At 36.4% G+C, this 18,278-nt stretch overlaps 1 protein-coding gene and 1 non-coding gene across 2 annotated transcripts in view; both read right to left on the reverse strand.

Annotated features, from left to right (window-relative positions):
- Positions 1-462: 462 nt before the first annotated feature.
- Positions 463-18,278, reverse strand: part of AQR (aquarius intron-binding spliceosomal factor) — an 87,957-nt gene continuing 70,141 nt past the window's right edge. Inside the window, exons 28-35 of the mRNA XM_037502164.2 lie at positions 17,667-17,738; positions 16,451-16,638; positions 15,691-15,862; positions 13,190-13,360; positions 10,197-10,282; positions 7,557-7,731; positions 4,315-4,428; positions 463-1,014 (exon numbers count right to left, since the gene is read on the reverse strand). Coding sequence (XP_037358061.1) covers positions 700-1,014; positions 4,315-4,428; positions 7,557-7,731; positions 10,197-10,282; positions 13,190-13,360; positions 15,691-15,862; positions 16,451-16,638; positions 17,667-17,738 — 1,293 coding nt within the window. The 3' untranslated portion in view covers positions 463-699. The remainder of the gene's footprint in view (positions 1,015-4,314; positions 4,429-7,556; positions 7,732-10,196; positions 10,283-13,189; positions 13,361-15,690; positions 15,863-16,450; positions 16,639-17,666; positions 17,739-18,278) is intronic.
- On the reverse strand, positions 14,109-14,212 carry LOC119239673 (small nucleolar RNA U13). Its single transcript, XR_005123950.1, has one exon. It is a non-coding gene; the product is annotated as a small nucleolar RNA U13 (small nucleolar RNA).

Below are 18,278 nucleotides of genomic sequence, written 5' to 3' on the forward strand. Positions count from 1 at the left end.
TCAGCATTACCAGCCTGGTCTGATGCTACTTTGTCAGCTAGTCAAACAATAGTGATGTGATACACCTGCAGAAATAAACTCCTGGACCTAACCCTGAGATTCTGATTCATTAGGTCTGGGGTAGGCAGCAAGAGTAAGAAACACTCTAGGTGATTCTAACATATTCTGAGATTTGGGGAAAGGAAATGCATGAAACGACTCTAATGGATTGGAGAGACGTATACCCTATGGCACTGATGCCTTTCAATCAAGTAAGATAGCAAGGAAAGATGGGGAGAAAGGAAGCACAACTGGAGTATCTGATAGTAAGACAGGATTTCCTCTCCAATTTGGACACTTGCTTATGGTCATTTATGGTTAATCCCACTGTAAGTCCTTGTCTCTAGAGAAGTTCACTAAAAATGTGAAGTATTATTCCATAGAAAATTCTTTTGGTTCTTTTAATATATATATATATCAATTAATGATCAGAATATCAAAGGAATGTTTATATACCCTTCTTGTTGAACAAATACAGCTGGAGTTTTTCACACAATTTTTTTTTTTAATATATTCAAGAAGACAAACATTGAAATTGGTTAACAAAAATCAGGACTGAATATTAACTAGTGCCATTAAAGTGGCAGTAGCAAATATAAAATACAAAAGCTATTTAGACTTTATAAATGACAAATCTTCACTAAAAGGGCTATGGTCTGGTTACTTGGTCTCTGCTGGGGCAGATGTGGCCTCTTGAGAGGTTTTAGCCTCTTCTGGCACAGCGACAGGTCCTGCCTCAGTAGTAGTGATATCAGACAGGATAGGGGCAGCTTCTGGAGTGGAATTCGCTCCTGTCTGACTGAGGGTGGAATCAGTCTCAGAGGCCGAGTTTTCTTGACTGGAGCTGGCATCTGCCAGATTGGGTTTGAGGTCAGCTTGAACAGGCAGAGCCTCTTCTTCTGTTTCCATTTCTATTTCCTGACTTTGAACTTCCTCACCTTCTTCTACCATAGCAGGGGGTAGCTGTAATAAAGTCTACCAAAAAAAAAAAAAAATCAATATAACTCAAATGAATAAACACAGACTTATGAAGCTGTCACATTAACATCATTTTCATAACAGATTCTGTTTACTCTTGAGTTCTCCAAAACACTGCAAGTCATTTTTCTATTACAGATACAACAACTCTGATGACAACAGCCTAGGTTTTGATGACTCCATGGAATATGCTTACAACAGATATTACATAATAATAAAAGTACAGGGCCTTTCCCTACTGGCAAAAGAGGTTAAGTCTCAGCATTCCTCAAGCTATTGCCAGCCGCTACAACACAAGTTTGATCCCTGGCCAGGGAGCTAACCCACAAGGCGCAGCAGACCTCTCCTCTCCCCCCGCTGCTCCCCTCAGCAGTGTATTTCAGTCAATCCACCTGTTCTGCTTCTCACTCTGGCGAATCCTCTCAATCATACCACCTACGCCTCTGGCCTATACCCCAGCTCTTGTATGCATAAATAAATGTTTAAAAAATAATAAAGCACCTATTAAATCTGTAGAGTGGAAAACAATACGAAAAACCAGTAGATTTTTTTCAGCAAAGAAATTCACTGTTAAAACTTCTGGAAAAACAGTGGTTCATTAACACTACCTGACAAACCAATGAAGGAAAGGGCCAACTCCCATTAGGGAGACCTGTGAGGAATGGGAAGACAGCAAGTCTTGACACAGGCCCAGGTGGGAGGAAGTGCTGGGCACAAGGCTGCTGTCTCACTCAACCGAAGTGCTGGAGCAGCTCTAGGCACTTGGACCCCCTACCCAGTAAGAATGGAGCTAAGGCGCAGCTCCTCTGCTCAGAGACTGTTTTTCTTGTTGGAGATCAGAAATAATTTTAAAGTGCCACTGTAATAGCAGCAAAAAATATATAATAGCAACGAAACTAACAACACGTGAAAGGCCTATATGCTGAGTGATGAGAAAATTCACAGGTCCAGCAAAATGGAGAGAGATACTATATCCATGGAAAGGAAGGCCTTCCTTTTTTATTGTTAAGATGTTAATTTCCTCCAAATTGATCCTAAGTATTACTACTCCCCCAAACATCCTAATGAAAACCTCAGCAATATTTTTTGGGAGGTAGAAATTGACATGCTGATTTTAAAGTGTATGTAGAAAACTAAACAAACAAGAATAGCTGAAATAATTTGGAAAAAGAACAAAACTGAAGGACTCATATTATCTAATTTCAAGATTTACTATATATTTTTTTTATTTTTTTTTCAAAGAGGCATGTTTATTTATTTATTTTATTTGTTTGTTTGTTTTTGTTTATATATGCACTGGGTACAGTCAGAAGCGCAGGAGGGTGAGAGAACTCACCAGAGCCAGAGCGGGGAGCAGAGCAGGCAGAAGGACCGAAGTACACCGCTGAGGGGAGCAGCAGGCGGCAGGAGAGGTCTGCGCGCCATGTGGGACCCTCCTTCAGTGGCTGGGGAGCAGCCGGGGATCGAACCGGCGCTGCAGAGGCCGCGGGCAGCTTCACAACCCAGCGCTCAACCGCTGCGCCACTGAGGAGGCCCTCAAGATTTACTATAAATCTACTCTAATAAAGGTTGTATAGTAATGGTAAAAAGACATACATAGTTCAGTAGAACAGAACAGAAAGCCCAGAAAGATTCGTAACTGGCCAGTAATTTTTTTTTTTTACTAAGAAGGTAAGATCTTAAAGGTTGTCATCACCAAGAAATAACAAAACAATAAAACACAATGAGATAAAAAAAATACAAAAAGAATCATAATTACATGATAGTAACATGAATTTGCTGTGGAACCATTTCACTATATATACAAATACCAAATCATTACGTTGTATACCTGAAACTGTCATATGTCAATTATGTCTCAATTAACAAATTGGTTTATCTTCTCCTCATCTACCCCAAATTACAAAGTAAGTCAACAGAGGAAAATAGAGTTTATTCAGGAAATGGTAATTTAACAACTGGATATCCACATGCAAGTGAATAAAACCCAACCCTACTTTGTACCATATTAAAAATTAACTCAAAATGTATCACGCCTATAAATGTAAAATATTAACTATAAAGCTTCTAGAAAAAAATATTGGAAAAATATTTAACTTTGGGTTAGGCCAAGATCATTTAGTTCATAAAATGCATGAATCATGAAAGAACAACTCAATACACTGGATTTTGTCAAACTGCAAAACTTCTGTTCTTTGGAAGACTTAAAAATAAAAAAAAACAAGTCACAGACCAGAAGAAAACATTCAGATAACAACATCTAATAAGGGATTTGTAGTGAGAATAAATCTAAAAACTCTTAGAACTCGGTAATAAAAAAAAAAAAAACCTCCCCGCCAAAATGAGCGAGAGACATGAATAAAAATATCCTCAAAGAAGATATACAGAGAGCAAATAACATGAAAAGACGCACCACACATTATACATTAGAGAAATGCAAATTAAAGCCAAGAAGCCATTATATACCTACTGAATGGTTAAAATAAAAAAGACCAAACATAACAAATATGGGTGAGGGTGTGAAGCAACTGGAGTTCTCACACACTGCCAGTGGGACTACACCATGGCATACCCACCATCTTGTAACACAGCTGGCAGTTTCTTAAAATGCTGAATACATACCTTATTTCATATGTAGCCATTCTACTCCTTGGAATTTACCCCAGAGGAAGTACAAAGACTTGTACAAGAACATTTAGAGCAGCCTTGCTAGTAATTAGCCCAAACTGCATATAGCCCAAATGTTCCTCAAAAGACAAATGGGTATATCAATACAATGAATTTCTATTTAGCAATAAAAAGGAAAAAACTACTGATAGATGCAAAAACAAGACTGAATCTCAAAATAATTATGCTGGTAATCATCATAGCTAAGAAAAAAAAAGTACATGCTTATGATTCTTATTTACATAAATAGTTAGAAAATGGAAACTCATCTATAGTGACAAAAAGCAGGTTCTTGATGGCTGGATGTGTAAAACGGATTGGTTAAGGATGGGAGGGACTATCAAGAGGCACAAGGAAAACTTTGGGGGACAGTAGACATGTTCATTATCTTGACTGTGGCAATGGGTATGTACACATGTCACAACATATCGAATTGTATACTTGAAACATGTGGCACTTACTGTATGCCAAATTATATCTACATAAAGATAGCTTAAAAATATGGATGTTATATAATACCTTTGGGTTTAGTTGGTTTCCTACAAGGAATTAATAAGTATTTCAAAGATTTATTCTGCAATAGGGGAAGTCTTTCTAGCTAGAAAAATAACAGTTAGTTCTAGAACTTACCTGGTGATAATGATGTGTGGTCTGTATCAAATGCATGTACATATTATATACAAAGTTAGCCATCTGGGGCATATTCTTTATTATTTGTACTTCATGAGATGGTCTCTCTCCATTCTAGAAAACAAAAAAATTTAGAGTTAAAATGCTAAGAGCTAACATTTGAATAGAAGATCTTGTTTCCATCTTATGTACCTTAGGGTTTGGAAGACTTAAGGACAGTGAGGGGGACATTCAGATATAAGTGTTAAGAGTCCAATGTAGACTTCATGAAGAGGAGTGATTCAATTTCAATTTAAAAAAGGTTGAGAGTAGGAAAGAATCTGCTAAATGCTGAGCCTTGGTCTATTGATTAGTGTAGAAGAATTAATAAGAGATAAGCAATTATCTGAATAGAGAAATACCAACATGGTCGAAAGCAGTGGTCGTTAACACCACGTATTTTCCACAAATGAGTCTAAAAATTATTTAGAAAGAAAATATTAAAGTTATTATTCCTAGTTATGTTTTTCTAAAAAATAAGAAACTAACATTTACTATTTTTATATATATACAGGCTCTTTGTTATGAGGGTGAATACTCAAAAGCTTGGTTTTTTGAAGCTTTTGACCCATATATACACTATATAAAGTGTATGTCAAAATGTTGGCTAATAGTAGTTTAAGGTGCAAGCTTTGGGGAATCTATCAGAACTGTCTAGGGTAGAATGTTAAATGGGAGAGGCCTGGGCTCTAAGACCCCAGAGATTTAGGTTCAGAAGGTCTAACAAAGAATGAGGTGATTCTGATGGAGTAGTTTTTGATAACAGTCTGATAAACAGCTCTGCCAGTGTAGGTGAGGTGGTAAAGCAAAGGAAGAAAATACAAAATTGGTATTTATTCATAAATCATCCTTGAATAAAGGCTAAAAACTTTTCTATTTATAGTCCGTCTGAGCCTTTCCTTCAGTAGAAACAATTCAGACACCACAAAAGAACATAAAACTTCTTTCAAGAAAAAGTGTTTTACCTTATAATGACAAATTATAAAGCACATAAGGTTAGTACTTTAAATAGTAATTTTTAGTATTAATCATGATAGCAATACCTCACGTAAACAGGTGTTCTCTGGATGATGGTTACTTTCTTCAGTGGTCACAACATGCTGGTACAACTACTGTCTTCCTGCTGGCTTGTTTCCCCCAGCCTGTGGGGGTGATGCTAAGGGCTCCAAGGTTCTCTTTCAAGCTGTCTGAACTGATGATGAACCTACCCCACCTGGGATGGTTGCAGAACACCCACCCCATCACATCTCTCTCTATCCTTTTCCTTCTATCTAAAAACTACGGCCCTCCCTGGTGGCGCAGGGGTTAAGACGCAACCAATGAAGCAATCTGCGGCCACTGCAGCACAAGTTCAATTCCCGTCCGGCCAGGGAGAAACCCATATGGTGGGGCAGACCTCTCCTGTCTCGCCCACTGCTCCCCTCAGCAGTGTACTTCAGTCTGTCCGTCTGCCTGTTCTGTTCCTTGCTCTGTCTTTGGTGAATCCTCTCACCCCCCGCATCTCTGGCCTGTACCCCAATTCTTGTATAAAAATAAATAAATCTTAAAAAAAAAAAACAAAAAAAACTACTTAGCGGGGCCTCTCTGGTGGCACAAGGGGCTAAGTCTCAGCACTATCAAGCTATCGCCAGCCACTAAAACATGAGTTCGATCCCCAGCCAGAGAGCTGACCCACATGGCGCAGCAGATCTCTCCAGTCTCACCAACAGCTCCCCTCAGCAGTGTATTTCAATAGATCTGCCTATTCAGCTCCCCACTCTGTCTCTGGGTGAATCATCTCACCCCCTTGTACCTCTGGCCCACACCCCAGTTCTTGTATGCATAAGTAAATAAAACTACTTTAAAAACTACTTAGCATTATTACAAAATAAACATGGACTTTGATCTTTGTTTTTTAAAGAGGGATGGAAGGATTTTTTAAAAGAGGTACTGTTAATAACTAAAACAACTTTATGGAAAATTCAGTGGACTGCTCAGACATTTGGTGAAGCCCAAAGTCCATAGCGTGCTAACTTTCATGTAAGAAGGAAGACAATAAAAGAAAATAATTGGCACTAGTGACATCTTGGCCCAGGTAGTTCCTGGTTGTGGGGGTGTCTGGTGCACCATCAAATGTTTAGCAGCACCCTGTCCTCTACCCACGATATGCCAGTGGCACCCTCAGTTGTGACACCCAAAATGTCCACAGGCATTAAAATATGTACCTGGGGGAACACCCTTCTCCCCCACTGAGATTCACTGTGTTCTCTCTGTTTATCTGTTATCTTTGCTTGATACCTGTTATAACGCAGTTCAAATGCTTTGTCCCCTGACACCTTGTCTGAGGAAGAATATGTCGCCACATTATTTCTGCTAGACTCATCTCTAAATTACTTTTGTGCAGGATTATGTAGGGGTATATATAAAGACTTCTGTTCTCTAAGTTTACAAAATACTGACTTAAAAAAATCATGATGTGTGATCTCAATCAAATTTGTGTAGTCGTTTACTTAATTTTAAATTATAATTGGAATGGGGAAAACAAATAATTGCCATTGGACAAACATTTTCATTAAGATTATGTTAAGTTTATGTTAAGATTACATTGTCAAAACAAGTATCTGCTCCTTTGTGCAAAAGGAATATAAGGAGGCTAAACCAGAAATTAAACAAGTTACCTACGGGAGGAAGACAGGACGACGGAAAGAAATAAGAGGTGACAGGAAAAGGCTAGCATTTCCCCCAAAACCTAAGCTTCTTGAGTTAAACCATTTAGTATTGTACCACCAAGGAATCAGTTCAGCTCCCCTTATAAACTGAAAAGAGGCAGATGGTACAATGCTTATTCACATGGACACTGGAATCAAATTGTCTGGATTTTCAAATCTTGGATTCTGTGTCTACTAGATGTGTAGTCAGTTACTTAATCTTTACAATCGTCAGTTTCCTCACATGTAAAATGGGGTTAATAAAAAAGCATCCTGGACAGAGCTATTACTGAAAAGAAATGAGATATGTATAAAAAGAACAAATTGCTGAATACATGCTAAGTACTCAATAAATGTTGGGTGGTATTTGTATTTTTGTAGAGAAAATCTAATTCCATTCCCTGTCAAAAGGAGCACTCTGAACCAGCGATCTGATGATTTATCTGATGATTTTCCTAGCTAATATGGTCATTTATAAGAGAATGCTAGTCTAAACAATGAAGAAAGAAATCCTACCTTTCTACTGGTTGGGAAAGGTTCTGTTGGAATTATATGCAAATGAAGTGGTCGAGCCGTGAGCTGGCTGAAAGCTGGAGTTAGTTCAAAACAGTTTTGGAAGAGGGATACTCTGGCGAAGATATAAAGTCCAAGTCTGGCTCTGGACATGGCCACCACTAAGCGACGGACATCCCTTTGGGAAACAAATAAAATTGATTAATGCACTTCAAGATTAATAATATTTCTACACACTTGCTAAAAAACACATTCCATTAAATATTCCTGTTAAGTTGTGTAATAGAAGTTAAGTCTCTTAAGGATTTAATAAACAGTAAGCTCATGTTATGTGACAAGTAAATGTAGTAAGAAGTTAAAGTTTTATTATTAACTCCTATGTTTATTTTTGGGTTGGGCAGATCACAAAATAACCACTGCACTGATATGAATGGTCTCAGGAGCTCCACTGGCAGGGTGGTGCAGTAAGCAGTCGGGCACCAATTTACTAAAACAGCAACAGTAAGTCAATCTGAGCCAGTCCTTGTCTTTTTCATCTACCAGATTCCCAGGCCAAGTTTTTACTTTCTAGATAATTCCAACCACATTGTTTATATTTATCTATAATAATAACAACCATAAATACAAACAGATATAGAATGATGATATGACATGACATAACAACGCCATGTCTTAGTCACCTATTTACACTGGAACTTAGGCTCAATGTCTGGCCCATAAGTTCACATGAAAGTAATAAAAATGGTTAAACTGAATGATCCAATTATACCTGTAGTGACTGTTTGATGAATGATGTCAGTTTTCTTTTATATTTCAAAAAGACTGCTTTAAAAACACTATTTGAATTAAATAGGTTTATAACAGTGACTATAATAGACACACCTTACCTGTTAATTAGAATGAAAAAAGATAACTCTGAAAAAAGATAACTTCACTTTAGTGAAAAAAGATAATTTTGGTTTCAAATACAAGGGAAAGTTTGTTTCTTGAGATGCTCTTAGATGGCATCTTTAAATTTGTGAGTATTCCACAAAAGAGAAGTATTTTAGGAATAATAAAGTCTGGTACAATCACTCCTAACCCCTGAAAGTGTTAAAGAGTGTTACAGAGATCAAATGTTACAAAGATTATAAAATGGCCAGAACCAGGAATTGGAATATTTACCAAATGGCTTTATCTTTGCATAATACAAAGCATTGGGGAATATGTAATTTAGTCTCACTTTCTGTGTTGTTTTATGGCCTTGATTGGGGTCTAGTTTCTCTTCTCAGGAAGTGCTATGTGACATCAGCACATAGTATGTACACATGCTCATTTGTGTCGCTGGGGAGAAGGGGTAGAAGTCCCTCCCCACCCTCAAACAAACAGATGTTGCTTTCTGGAAATCAGCGTATTATGAAGCTCAGTTCCCCCTGACATACAGGAGGCTCTCACTTTAGGTACAGCAGACAGTGCTGTTAGAGACCACGAACCAGTTCCTCTGTCGTATAGCGAACGGGCTCTAAGCTTGATCGCCCTGTACATTAGGAGAGTTGGGCTAGAACTCCTGCAGACTGAAACACCTATATCTTCCAAGGAAATGTTTAATGTCTCCCCCATAGGACTCTGAGTTTTATGAAGGTGAAATCATGAATGTTAGATTTACTACCACATATTAAGAACCCAGCACGTTGCCGAATAATAGAGGTATCTGAAAATATGTGTGAAATGAATGACCAAGCACTATGAATCTAAAAACTAACAGGCAAAAGCGTAAAGGGTAGGGAAGAGAGCATGCAGTATACATATTGAGTTTTTGATAGATTTTAAATATATAAACCATGATGACCCATTCAGACCAGCAGCTATAATTCTAAATGTGGAAAGGTATAATTTCTCAGAAGTCAGTTTCCAAATACATGTCTGACACTTAAATAAGCAAAAATGATCTGTATTTCAGATTACAATTGTTTTGAAACAATTCCTTAAAACATTACATCTTTGCTTACTCTCGCATAAAAGTTCTGGTCTCGTGTAACCTGGTCACTGGTTAAGCACCAGATAGATCTTGATTTAACCATAACATTATGAAAGCTGGAGAACTTTTTTTTATATCCACCAAATAAAGTAATTAAATAAATTCTCCTTATTGTTTTGCTATATATCAAGATAAAGGCTTATATATTAAAAAGACTGCTTTGCAATAAGATGATATTATTTCCACAAATCTGCAGCACATAAATACATCATAGTAAATGATAAAAACAGATTGTTTGTTTTGACAATTCTTCATCTTGGGAGAACAAATGGTTCCTTTACCCTCATACTGAAGCTGAAAGATTGTGTGGGAAATGTCAGAAATTCTAAGCAATGAAAAATTTACTTTGAATAAACTTTTTACTTTATTTCCTTTAATTTCTGATTGTTACTGAAGAATAAAAAAGCTGAAATTACTAAAACAATTATTTAAGAGTCAAAAAACTTGGAGGTAAGGTTAACTGTACAAGTAATCAGATGTTGCTGCATTCCAACAAAAAGCACCAAAAATTGTCATAACCATTAATTATAATTTAAACTTTAAAAAATTTAAAACCACTCAGCCACCCAGATTCATATCAAAGCAGATGGCAGAACTGAATAATATGAAAGTTTTTCCTAACGTACCTCAGATGACCCACTGCCCTGGTTCGTACTAGAGAGAGAAGAATATAATCATTCTGTTGACCTTGAAACCTATCAACAGTTGTCACCTAGGAAGAAAAATATGGGAAATTTGGTATATTTTCAACACAGAAACAAGACTGTAGAGTTATCATTTAAAGAATCTGCTAGAAGTAAAAGTCTTATTCTTCATCCCAAAAGAAACACAATCATGTTCTTGCAATTGAAAGAACACGTTAATGAACACTGCAAAATAAACCACACTAACCATATTAGGCCAAGTTACTACATTATTCTCACGTACAGCATTCATCTTTACCTTCATTCATAACTAAATAAGCATCTGTGGAATTAATAGTTTTCCTCCACTGCTATAGTCCATGAAAGCAAGGACTGTGTTTAAGCTTATTCCCTGATATCCCAGTATGGTGCCAAGCAGTGTATCTTAATAAACACTTATTATTTAACATATTCTGGGCCTCCCCAGTGGTGCAGCGGGTTGAGCACAGTGCTGTGAAGCTGTCTACAGCCTCTGCAGCGTAGGTTCGATTCCCGGCAGGCCAGGGAGAAACACACATGGCACAGCAGACCTCTCCTGTCTTGCCTGCTGCTCCCCTCAGCAGTGTTTTTGGTCGTTCTGCCTGTTCTGCTCCCCACTGTCTCTAGTGAATTCTTTTTCCCTCCCAAGCCTCTGGCCTGTACCCTAGTTCTTATATAAATAATTGTTAAATTTTGACAAAATATATTCCCATGTAGCCACCACTGTAATCAAGATTCCTATCACTGCAGGTTCCTTCTTTATAGTAAAATCTGTATTCCACTACCCCTGGCAAACACTGAGCTGTTTTCTGTGATTATAGATTATTTTTTACCAGTTCTAGAATTCCATAAAAATGGAATCTTTAAGTATGTGCTCTTTTTTGTCTTGTTTCCTTCACTCAGCATGTTTTTGTGATTCATCTATTACTGTATACATTAGAAGTTCCCCCTAACATTTTTACACATATTTTAATGCTCTTGAACAGGTGAAAGGGCTATTTTGAATAATGCTGCAATGACTATTCATGAATAAATATTTCTGTGGACATATGTTTCTATTAATTGTGAATAAATTTCCAGTAATGAAACTGCTAAGCAATATGGTTACTGTATGTCCACCTTTATAAGAATCTTTCAAACTGTTTTCTAAAGTTACTATATCACTGTTCACATTCACCAGCAATGATCCAGTTCTAGAGTTCCAGGTGTTCCACATTCTTGTCAACAGTTGGTATTGTCAATATTTATAATTTTATTCTTTCTATTATATGTGTAGTAGTGCATGATTGCAGTTTTAAATTGCATTTCCCTGACAACTAAGGATGGTAAACATTTTTTCATTTGCTTATTGGTCATTAGTGTATCTTTTTGGGTAAGGTGTCCGATTTGCTAATTTTGTATTAGGTTATCTTTAATTAACCATGACTTTTAATTTGAGTTTTTATACTGGATATAAGTCCTTTGTTGTTATGTGTGGATGTTCTATCTACAAACTCTGCTGTCATCCTGATCACATGGACATGTATAAAAACTGGGCTCACACATTGAGAATGACAGGATGAAATGAATCTTGGCCTTTGATAACATAACTGAGCCACTATAATTCCATCCACTTTTAATGAGAAAGAGTGACCTTAAAATATAATTTGATAAAATATTATTTAAGATTTTCTGGTTCTTTAGAAATAGAAGATATTGAGGGTCTTCTATTTCTAAACTGTTTATATTTCAAGTATTATTAGCTTCTCATTTTCATTTTCTAGATCCTTTATGGCAGTTTTACATTGTCTATTCCTTCCTGCATGCCTTTCAATTTTGTATTCACTTCCACGATTTTATTTTCTTCCAGTTCAGATTCCATCTCTCTTTGAACTGAATTTCTCTGCTGTACTTCCCTGGCAAAAATGGTTACTTCAGTAGCTATTTAAAAATTCAAAAAGAAAGGTGTATTCAACATTTTCATCTGTTCCAGGCCAACATGTTTTCTGGAACTGTATCTTGTCCAATTGGTATATCTGATGCTCTGTCTTTGATTTTTCTTCTTCGTAAGTTAAGCTTGTTCTAGTTTCCTTTTTACTATTCATTAATGAACGAGTGGGCTCCTTAGACTGGGCAGGACAATACACTGAGATGGACAGGGCTTTTTCTAAAGGCTGGATGGTTTTCACATCTGAAAGTTTTCTTCCTCGGTTACTGTAGAGACAGCCTATGTTTTGCAAGTACAGCTCACCTATAGGTTTCTTTGTATCAACCAGGATCAGGAAAACTCCTGGTTACTCCTTTGTTATTTTTGTATTTATTATCATATTTCCCATGTTATTTTCTAGAAAAAGTCAAAGCTTTTATATAGATTTGTTTGCAACCAAAGATCTAATTTTATTAATAGTAAAATTATAGTTATGCTTTGTTATTCTTTCTAATTTATTTAATCCTTTATTGATAAAATCAATGATCTTCATTTTTATTTCATATTACACCATCACATCACATAAAAGATAAAATACTTAAAAAGAAACCCTAAGGTTTAAATGCATTTTGCATCTCCCTTATTCCCAAGGAAAACTCCTCTACACATATAAAATAAAATAAAAAACAGTACAAATTATACTTTTTTGTAAAGCAAATTTCTATTTTTACTATGACAGTATATAAAAAAATCATTTCATTATCCATCATTTTACTAACAAAAAGTTTTAGAAATATTTATTTCTAATTAGTATCAATAAAAATCTTCTATGTGGTAGTTGAGATAAGGAGAGTTCATAGCAAATAGATAATGCTGTCAGGTAGGAATGCCACAGAATTATTTATTGTCCTTATTACTTCACTTCCTTACCTCTCTTAAGAGGACACAGCAAAGAGACAAATTAGAACAATATAAATAACACAGAATAAATAGAAATCTTTCCATTTTGCCAACACAATGAATACAGTACAGATCATATTCAGAAAATTACCTTATTTGGTCTTCCAATCAATGGATTACTCCCACATCGTCTATTGATGATGTCACGAATAAGATGCTTTTGCCCATTATAAGTTGTTAGGATACTGATCTTATCAGCAGGGTAACCAAGTAAACACATGTACATAAAAAGCGCTACTACATATTCAGCTTCTCCAAGATTCTGTAATGCAAAGAAAATCAGATTGTGCCTTTTTTTTCCTTTTCTCGATTTTGTAAAGAAAATGGTTAACTAGCATAATCTGTTAATTTATCACACCTCAAGAAATGAAAAGTTAATTGGGACAAGTGAACACTTTTCAAAAACTGATAGCTAACCTCATCCTAGATTAATACTGATAAATCAATACAGAGCATGTGGTAGTTATTTCCCTTTGTCATCTGCAGTGTATTTGTAATACATGGAATAATGATAAATGTTACCAACTTGAAGGTTTGGTATTTCTGGAACCATAAGAATCTAAACACTGTAGATCAATAATATTCTGTTATAGGGTACTGCAACTGTAGTTATGAAAGAAATATTAACATTAAGGAGCATGATGACTATTTAAGAAGCAAAAAGAAATTGCGTCTGGCAGTACTATTAGTTGACTCCCAATCCTTTTTTTTTTAAAGATTTATTTTATTTTTATTTATTTATTTATACAAGCACTGGGTACAGTCAGAAGCGTGGGAGGGAGAGAGAATCCACCAGAGCCAGAGCAGGTTGCAGAGCAGGCAGAAGGACCGAAGCACACTGCTGAGGAGAGCAGCGGGTAGCAGGAGAGGTCTGCACGCCATGCGGGACCCTCCTCTGGTGGCTGGGGAGCAGCCGGGGATCAAACCGGTGCTGCAGAGGCTGCGGGCAGCTTCGCAACCCAGCGCTCAACCACTGCGCCACCAGCGAGGCCCTTTTTTTCCTTTTTTTACATCAGAACGGTAATGTGCTGATGTCATAACAAGGTTTAAGGGAGGCACATCTCACATAGCTGCGTGAACACCCGATCATCATGCTTATGAACCGGAAAAGGATCATTACTCTCAATCTTTACGCGGTGTTCTACTTCTTCCTCATCTTCCTGGTGTTAATTATGTATTTTGTGTTTGTTTTCTTGCTGATGTTTACTACTGTTACCAGACCACTTCAGGTGGGAATAGGATCTCAAGTTCATCAGTGTGGCTTACTGTGATTTTAGAGACTCTGGTTAAGGTAGGGGGAGGACCTTAAAGCTGAAGCTTAATTGAACTTGGCTGGTCAGTCGAGGCTAGTGGAGGCCAAATTGAAAGTAACAGAGGAGAGAAGAAAGTAAAATGAGGACATAAAGATAACATGAAAATCAAAAAAGACAGACAAGAAGCTGAATTTCATGAAAAGGCAACACATAAAATACAGGAAGACCTACAGAAAAAATCATATATATTCTGGTTGTTGGCGATACATAGCTTGAGCTATTTCTTCATTCAAATTTTCTAGCTCTTTGGAAGGCAGAAGGGAAAAGAAGTCACATGTCTGTAAATCTTTCCATTTTCTACATCAGTAACAAACTACATTTATTTAACTATAAGCTCCAATGCAGATGAAAGCATAATCTTTTGGTGCATACAATACCAGGTCTTGTTGTAATTTTGTATGTATTTCTGTATATATGTATTATTTTTCTCCTTAAAAAATAAAATGGGACACTCTATACTCTGCAACCTGATTTTTTTTCAGTTAATATAGCACAAACATTTTCCTGGTCAATAAAGTAAGTTATAATGTTATTATACTGAGTGGCTCTTCAGTATTTCAATATATGGAATATGTAATAATGTAATTAATGCCTGCTGATAAGACATTGAAGTTGCTTCTAAATTTCAAAATAATCTGCAGTAAAAAAGATGTGATGATCATTTAGTATGTAAGTCTTTGTAATGCTGTCCAATTATGTTTTTTAAGATAAATTCCAAGAAGAGTGAAAACTGCTTTTAAAACATATCAACAACTGTCCACCAAATTACATTCCTTCTAGCGCTGTATAAGCATAGCATTTCTGCAAACCTATCTCAATGCTGAGTATATATTCAGAGGTGAAAATATCTTGCAGTGACTTAACTTGTTACAAATCTACATCCTTTTTTTTGCACAATCTTCTCCTTAGTGCATTTTTCTGTGGGGCTTTAGTTTTTTCAAAGTGATTTTATAAGCATTCTACATATATTCAGAATTTGACGCATTATTTGTTAAACAATGAAAATAAATTTTGCTCTCAAATCAATATTTTTCCTTTATGATTTCTGCTTTAGTGTGTAAGAACAACATATCCAACATTTTCTTCTTTCTAGTATGTTTAGTTTCTTTTTTTTGGTGTATAAACCACTAATTCATCTGAAATTATATTTTTTGTGTTATGAGACAGGTATTTAATTTCCCCTTTTTAATGTCTAGCCAAATGCTTCAGTATCACTGATTTAGGTAGTAATTAGTAATGCAAATGCAGAGTTTCTTTAAAAGTTCACATTTTTTCTTACCTGATAAAAATAAGGATTAGGTTCAGATTCTCCGACTCCCTGGAAATCTTCTACATTGATGAGCTGGAAGTCATAGAGCAGGCCAGCATTTGCTGTACTAAACTCCGGCAAGAGCTGCACGTGGGGTAGGTTTCCCAGATTCTTATATCGCCAGTTGTAGAGGTTGCACAAGCTTTCCAGAGACAACCCCCCACCAAGAGGATATATTAGCAATGTAAAATCCCTTTTAATAAACTAGGAGTGTCTAAAGAACTATACTCTTAATTTTCATGTTACCCATTTTGTGTTCATCTTTTTATCAGCGATGCTTTCCAACCTTTGTTTTCCTACTTTAAGTATGCAAAGGTCAGGAGACTGGTGATATTACAGAAATGATAACTTCACTGTGTTCTCTGAGGAAGTGCTACTGTTACTCTTTAAATAAAAAAAAAATTAGAGAACAGCCTGTAAATTAAGGGAAATTTTGAGGTAACTGTGAGATGGGGTCTGCAAATACTTGATGAAGAACTGATGTGTTCTCCTTTTATTCACCTTTTGATTTCAAATTCAAAACGCCATTAAGGCCATGTAACTTTTGGGAGTGTGAAGAAAGGGGACTGGACGGTGGAAAGATAACCTTCGTATATAAGTCACTTAAAATCACCTCAATGAATAAATATAGCAGGGAAGGCTAAGTCTCTGCAGAAGATGTTAAATACCCATATCGCAGACCTGATGTTCTGCAGTAACCCCCGTGTCCCCAGCCCCGTGGCTCCTTTACCTTGCTCTTGCTCGCCCTTGGGCATCAAGGTCCACAGTGGGGACTCCAACCCGGACAAAGCGAGTGAAGAGAGACTGCTCCATGTTGGAATACTTCTGAAAGGCCATGTTCTTAATGACTGGAGGTAACTGGTGGTGATCACCAATCATAATCCATCGTTTAAGTCGGCTAAAACCATCTTGAGGATTCTAGAAGTGAAGAGACGGCAAAATAATATATTAATTACCCTGTAGTCTCCAATTTATTGCACCGGAGTCTTGCTAGTAACAAAATGGGCTTTATCAACTTATTAGTTCTTGATAGTCACCGGTTCCAGAGAGGAATCTGGCAACTTTATAGAATGGGTGCCATCATCTTGGCTGACATTGGATGAGGGAGGGTGCAGGCATTGAGAAGACAAGCATGGAATTACCCTAGTTTCACAGGTAGTTTAGTTTAACAGGTAATCCAAAAGATCTGGGAGGCTAGGTCAGGATTAAGTAAAGGTGCATAGAAAAAAACAAAACAGGTGTCCATGCAGGGCAATGGAAAGGTGTCTTAGTAAACACCTTCCATCACAAGCCAAGAGACAGTTCTGACGTCCCAAAGCAGTAAAAACATACATCTTCTTATTTCCTATACTACTTCCTCAATCTCCTTCTCTACATGTCTCCTTGATCTTTGAAATACATCCTGAGAAAATGCATTCCAAGTTTCAAATAACTTGGTCTATAAAACAACTTTTAGAACCCAATTTGTCCATAGAGTACAACAGAACAGTCAAGTTTTAAGTTGGAATTTCACATTTTGTTTTTGAAACTTCCATAGTAAAAACTGCTGTACAATAAGAAACACCTTAGCTACCACTATTGCACTAAAAATTTAGGTATAAAGAAAAATGTGCTCAGTGAAAATCAAAAACAACTCTAGAAAGAACTCTAACAAAAGAAATGAAAAACTAGCTCAACAATGCAATTTTCTTGATTGAAATTACTAAGTCTTTTCAAAACTTAGAGATAAACTATGAATTTTTAAGCAGTACCCCCAAAAACAATACAAACTACAAAATAACCATGGATAGATTAAAGGAAGCTAACAGGCTTAAAATGGAATACCAAATACAATGAAGCTAAGGAGAATATATAATTATGGCAGTATCCCAAAACTGTGCAGTTTTCTGATGCTGCCCCTCAGAATTCTTAAAACTCTTTCTTTGTCTCTGGCCTTCCTTTCTCACCTGTAGAAGAAGAGGTATGAAAGTTTCTATCTCCAGAATCTGAGCAGCCTCTTCCATTAAAATGTTGTCATACTGAAAAGGGGAGAAAGAGGAAGTATTTTTAAAAAGACAGCTTGAAAACTGAACAATTATCACCATAACAATAACAACCATCAGAAAAATCCCAAATAAATTCCTGATAAAAATAAAACAAATTATTCAAAAAGAAAGTTCATGATCTTATTTATTATCAACCTCCTGCTTCTTCAATTTAAGGCTTTAACCTCAGGGAAATTCCCCAAATACACAACTCTATATTGAGGTGATCCTGAATCTCATTCCTTGGATTGTAATTATCAATTTAGTTATTTTCAATTCATTCCTGTAAGTGCTACACAAGCAAGAATCAATTTACGACTACATATGATTTCCATTGGATATTCTTCCTCCAGTAAGTTTTAGAATTTCTTTTTTGTGCAGGAATCCTACTCAGTACTCAGTAAATCCACTTCCATCTCACATCTGGGTATTCAGACACCCAAATATGTCAACTTTACCTTCAAAACTCCCTCTTGAATCTATTCACTTTTCTCTATTTCTACTCCCATTCTGACTGCCGCCAGTAATCTTTTT

This window comes from Talpa occidentalis, unplaced genomic scaffold (genome assembly GCF_014898055.3).
Source record: "Talpa occidentalis isolate TD23 unplaced genomic scaffold, MPIMG_talOcc4v2.1 talOcc4.11, whole genome shotgun sequence".
NCBI lineage: Eukaryota > Metazoa > Chordata > Mammalia > Eulipotyphla > Talpidae > Talpa > Talpa occidentalis.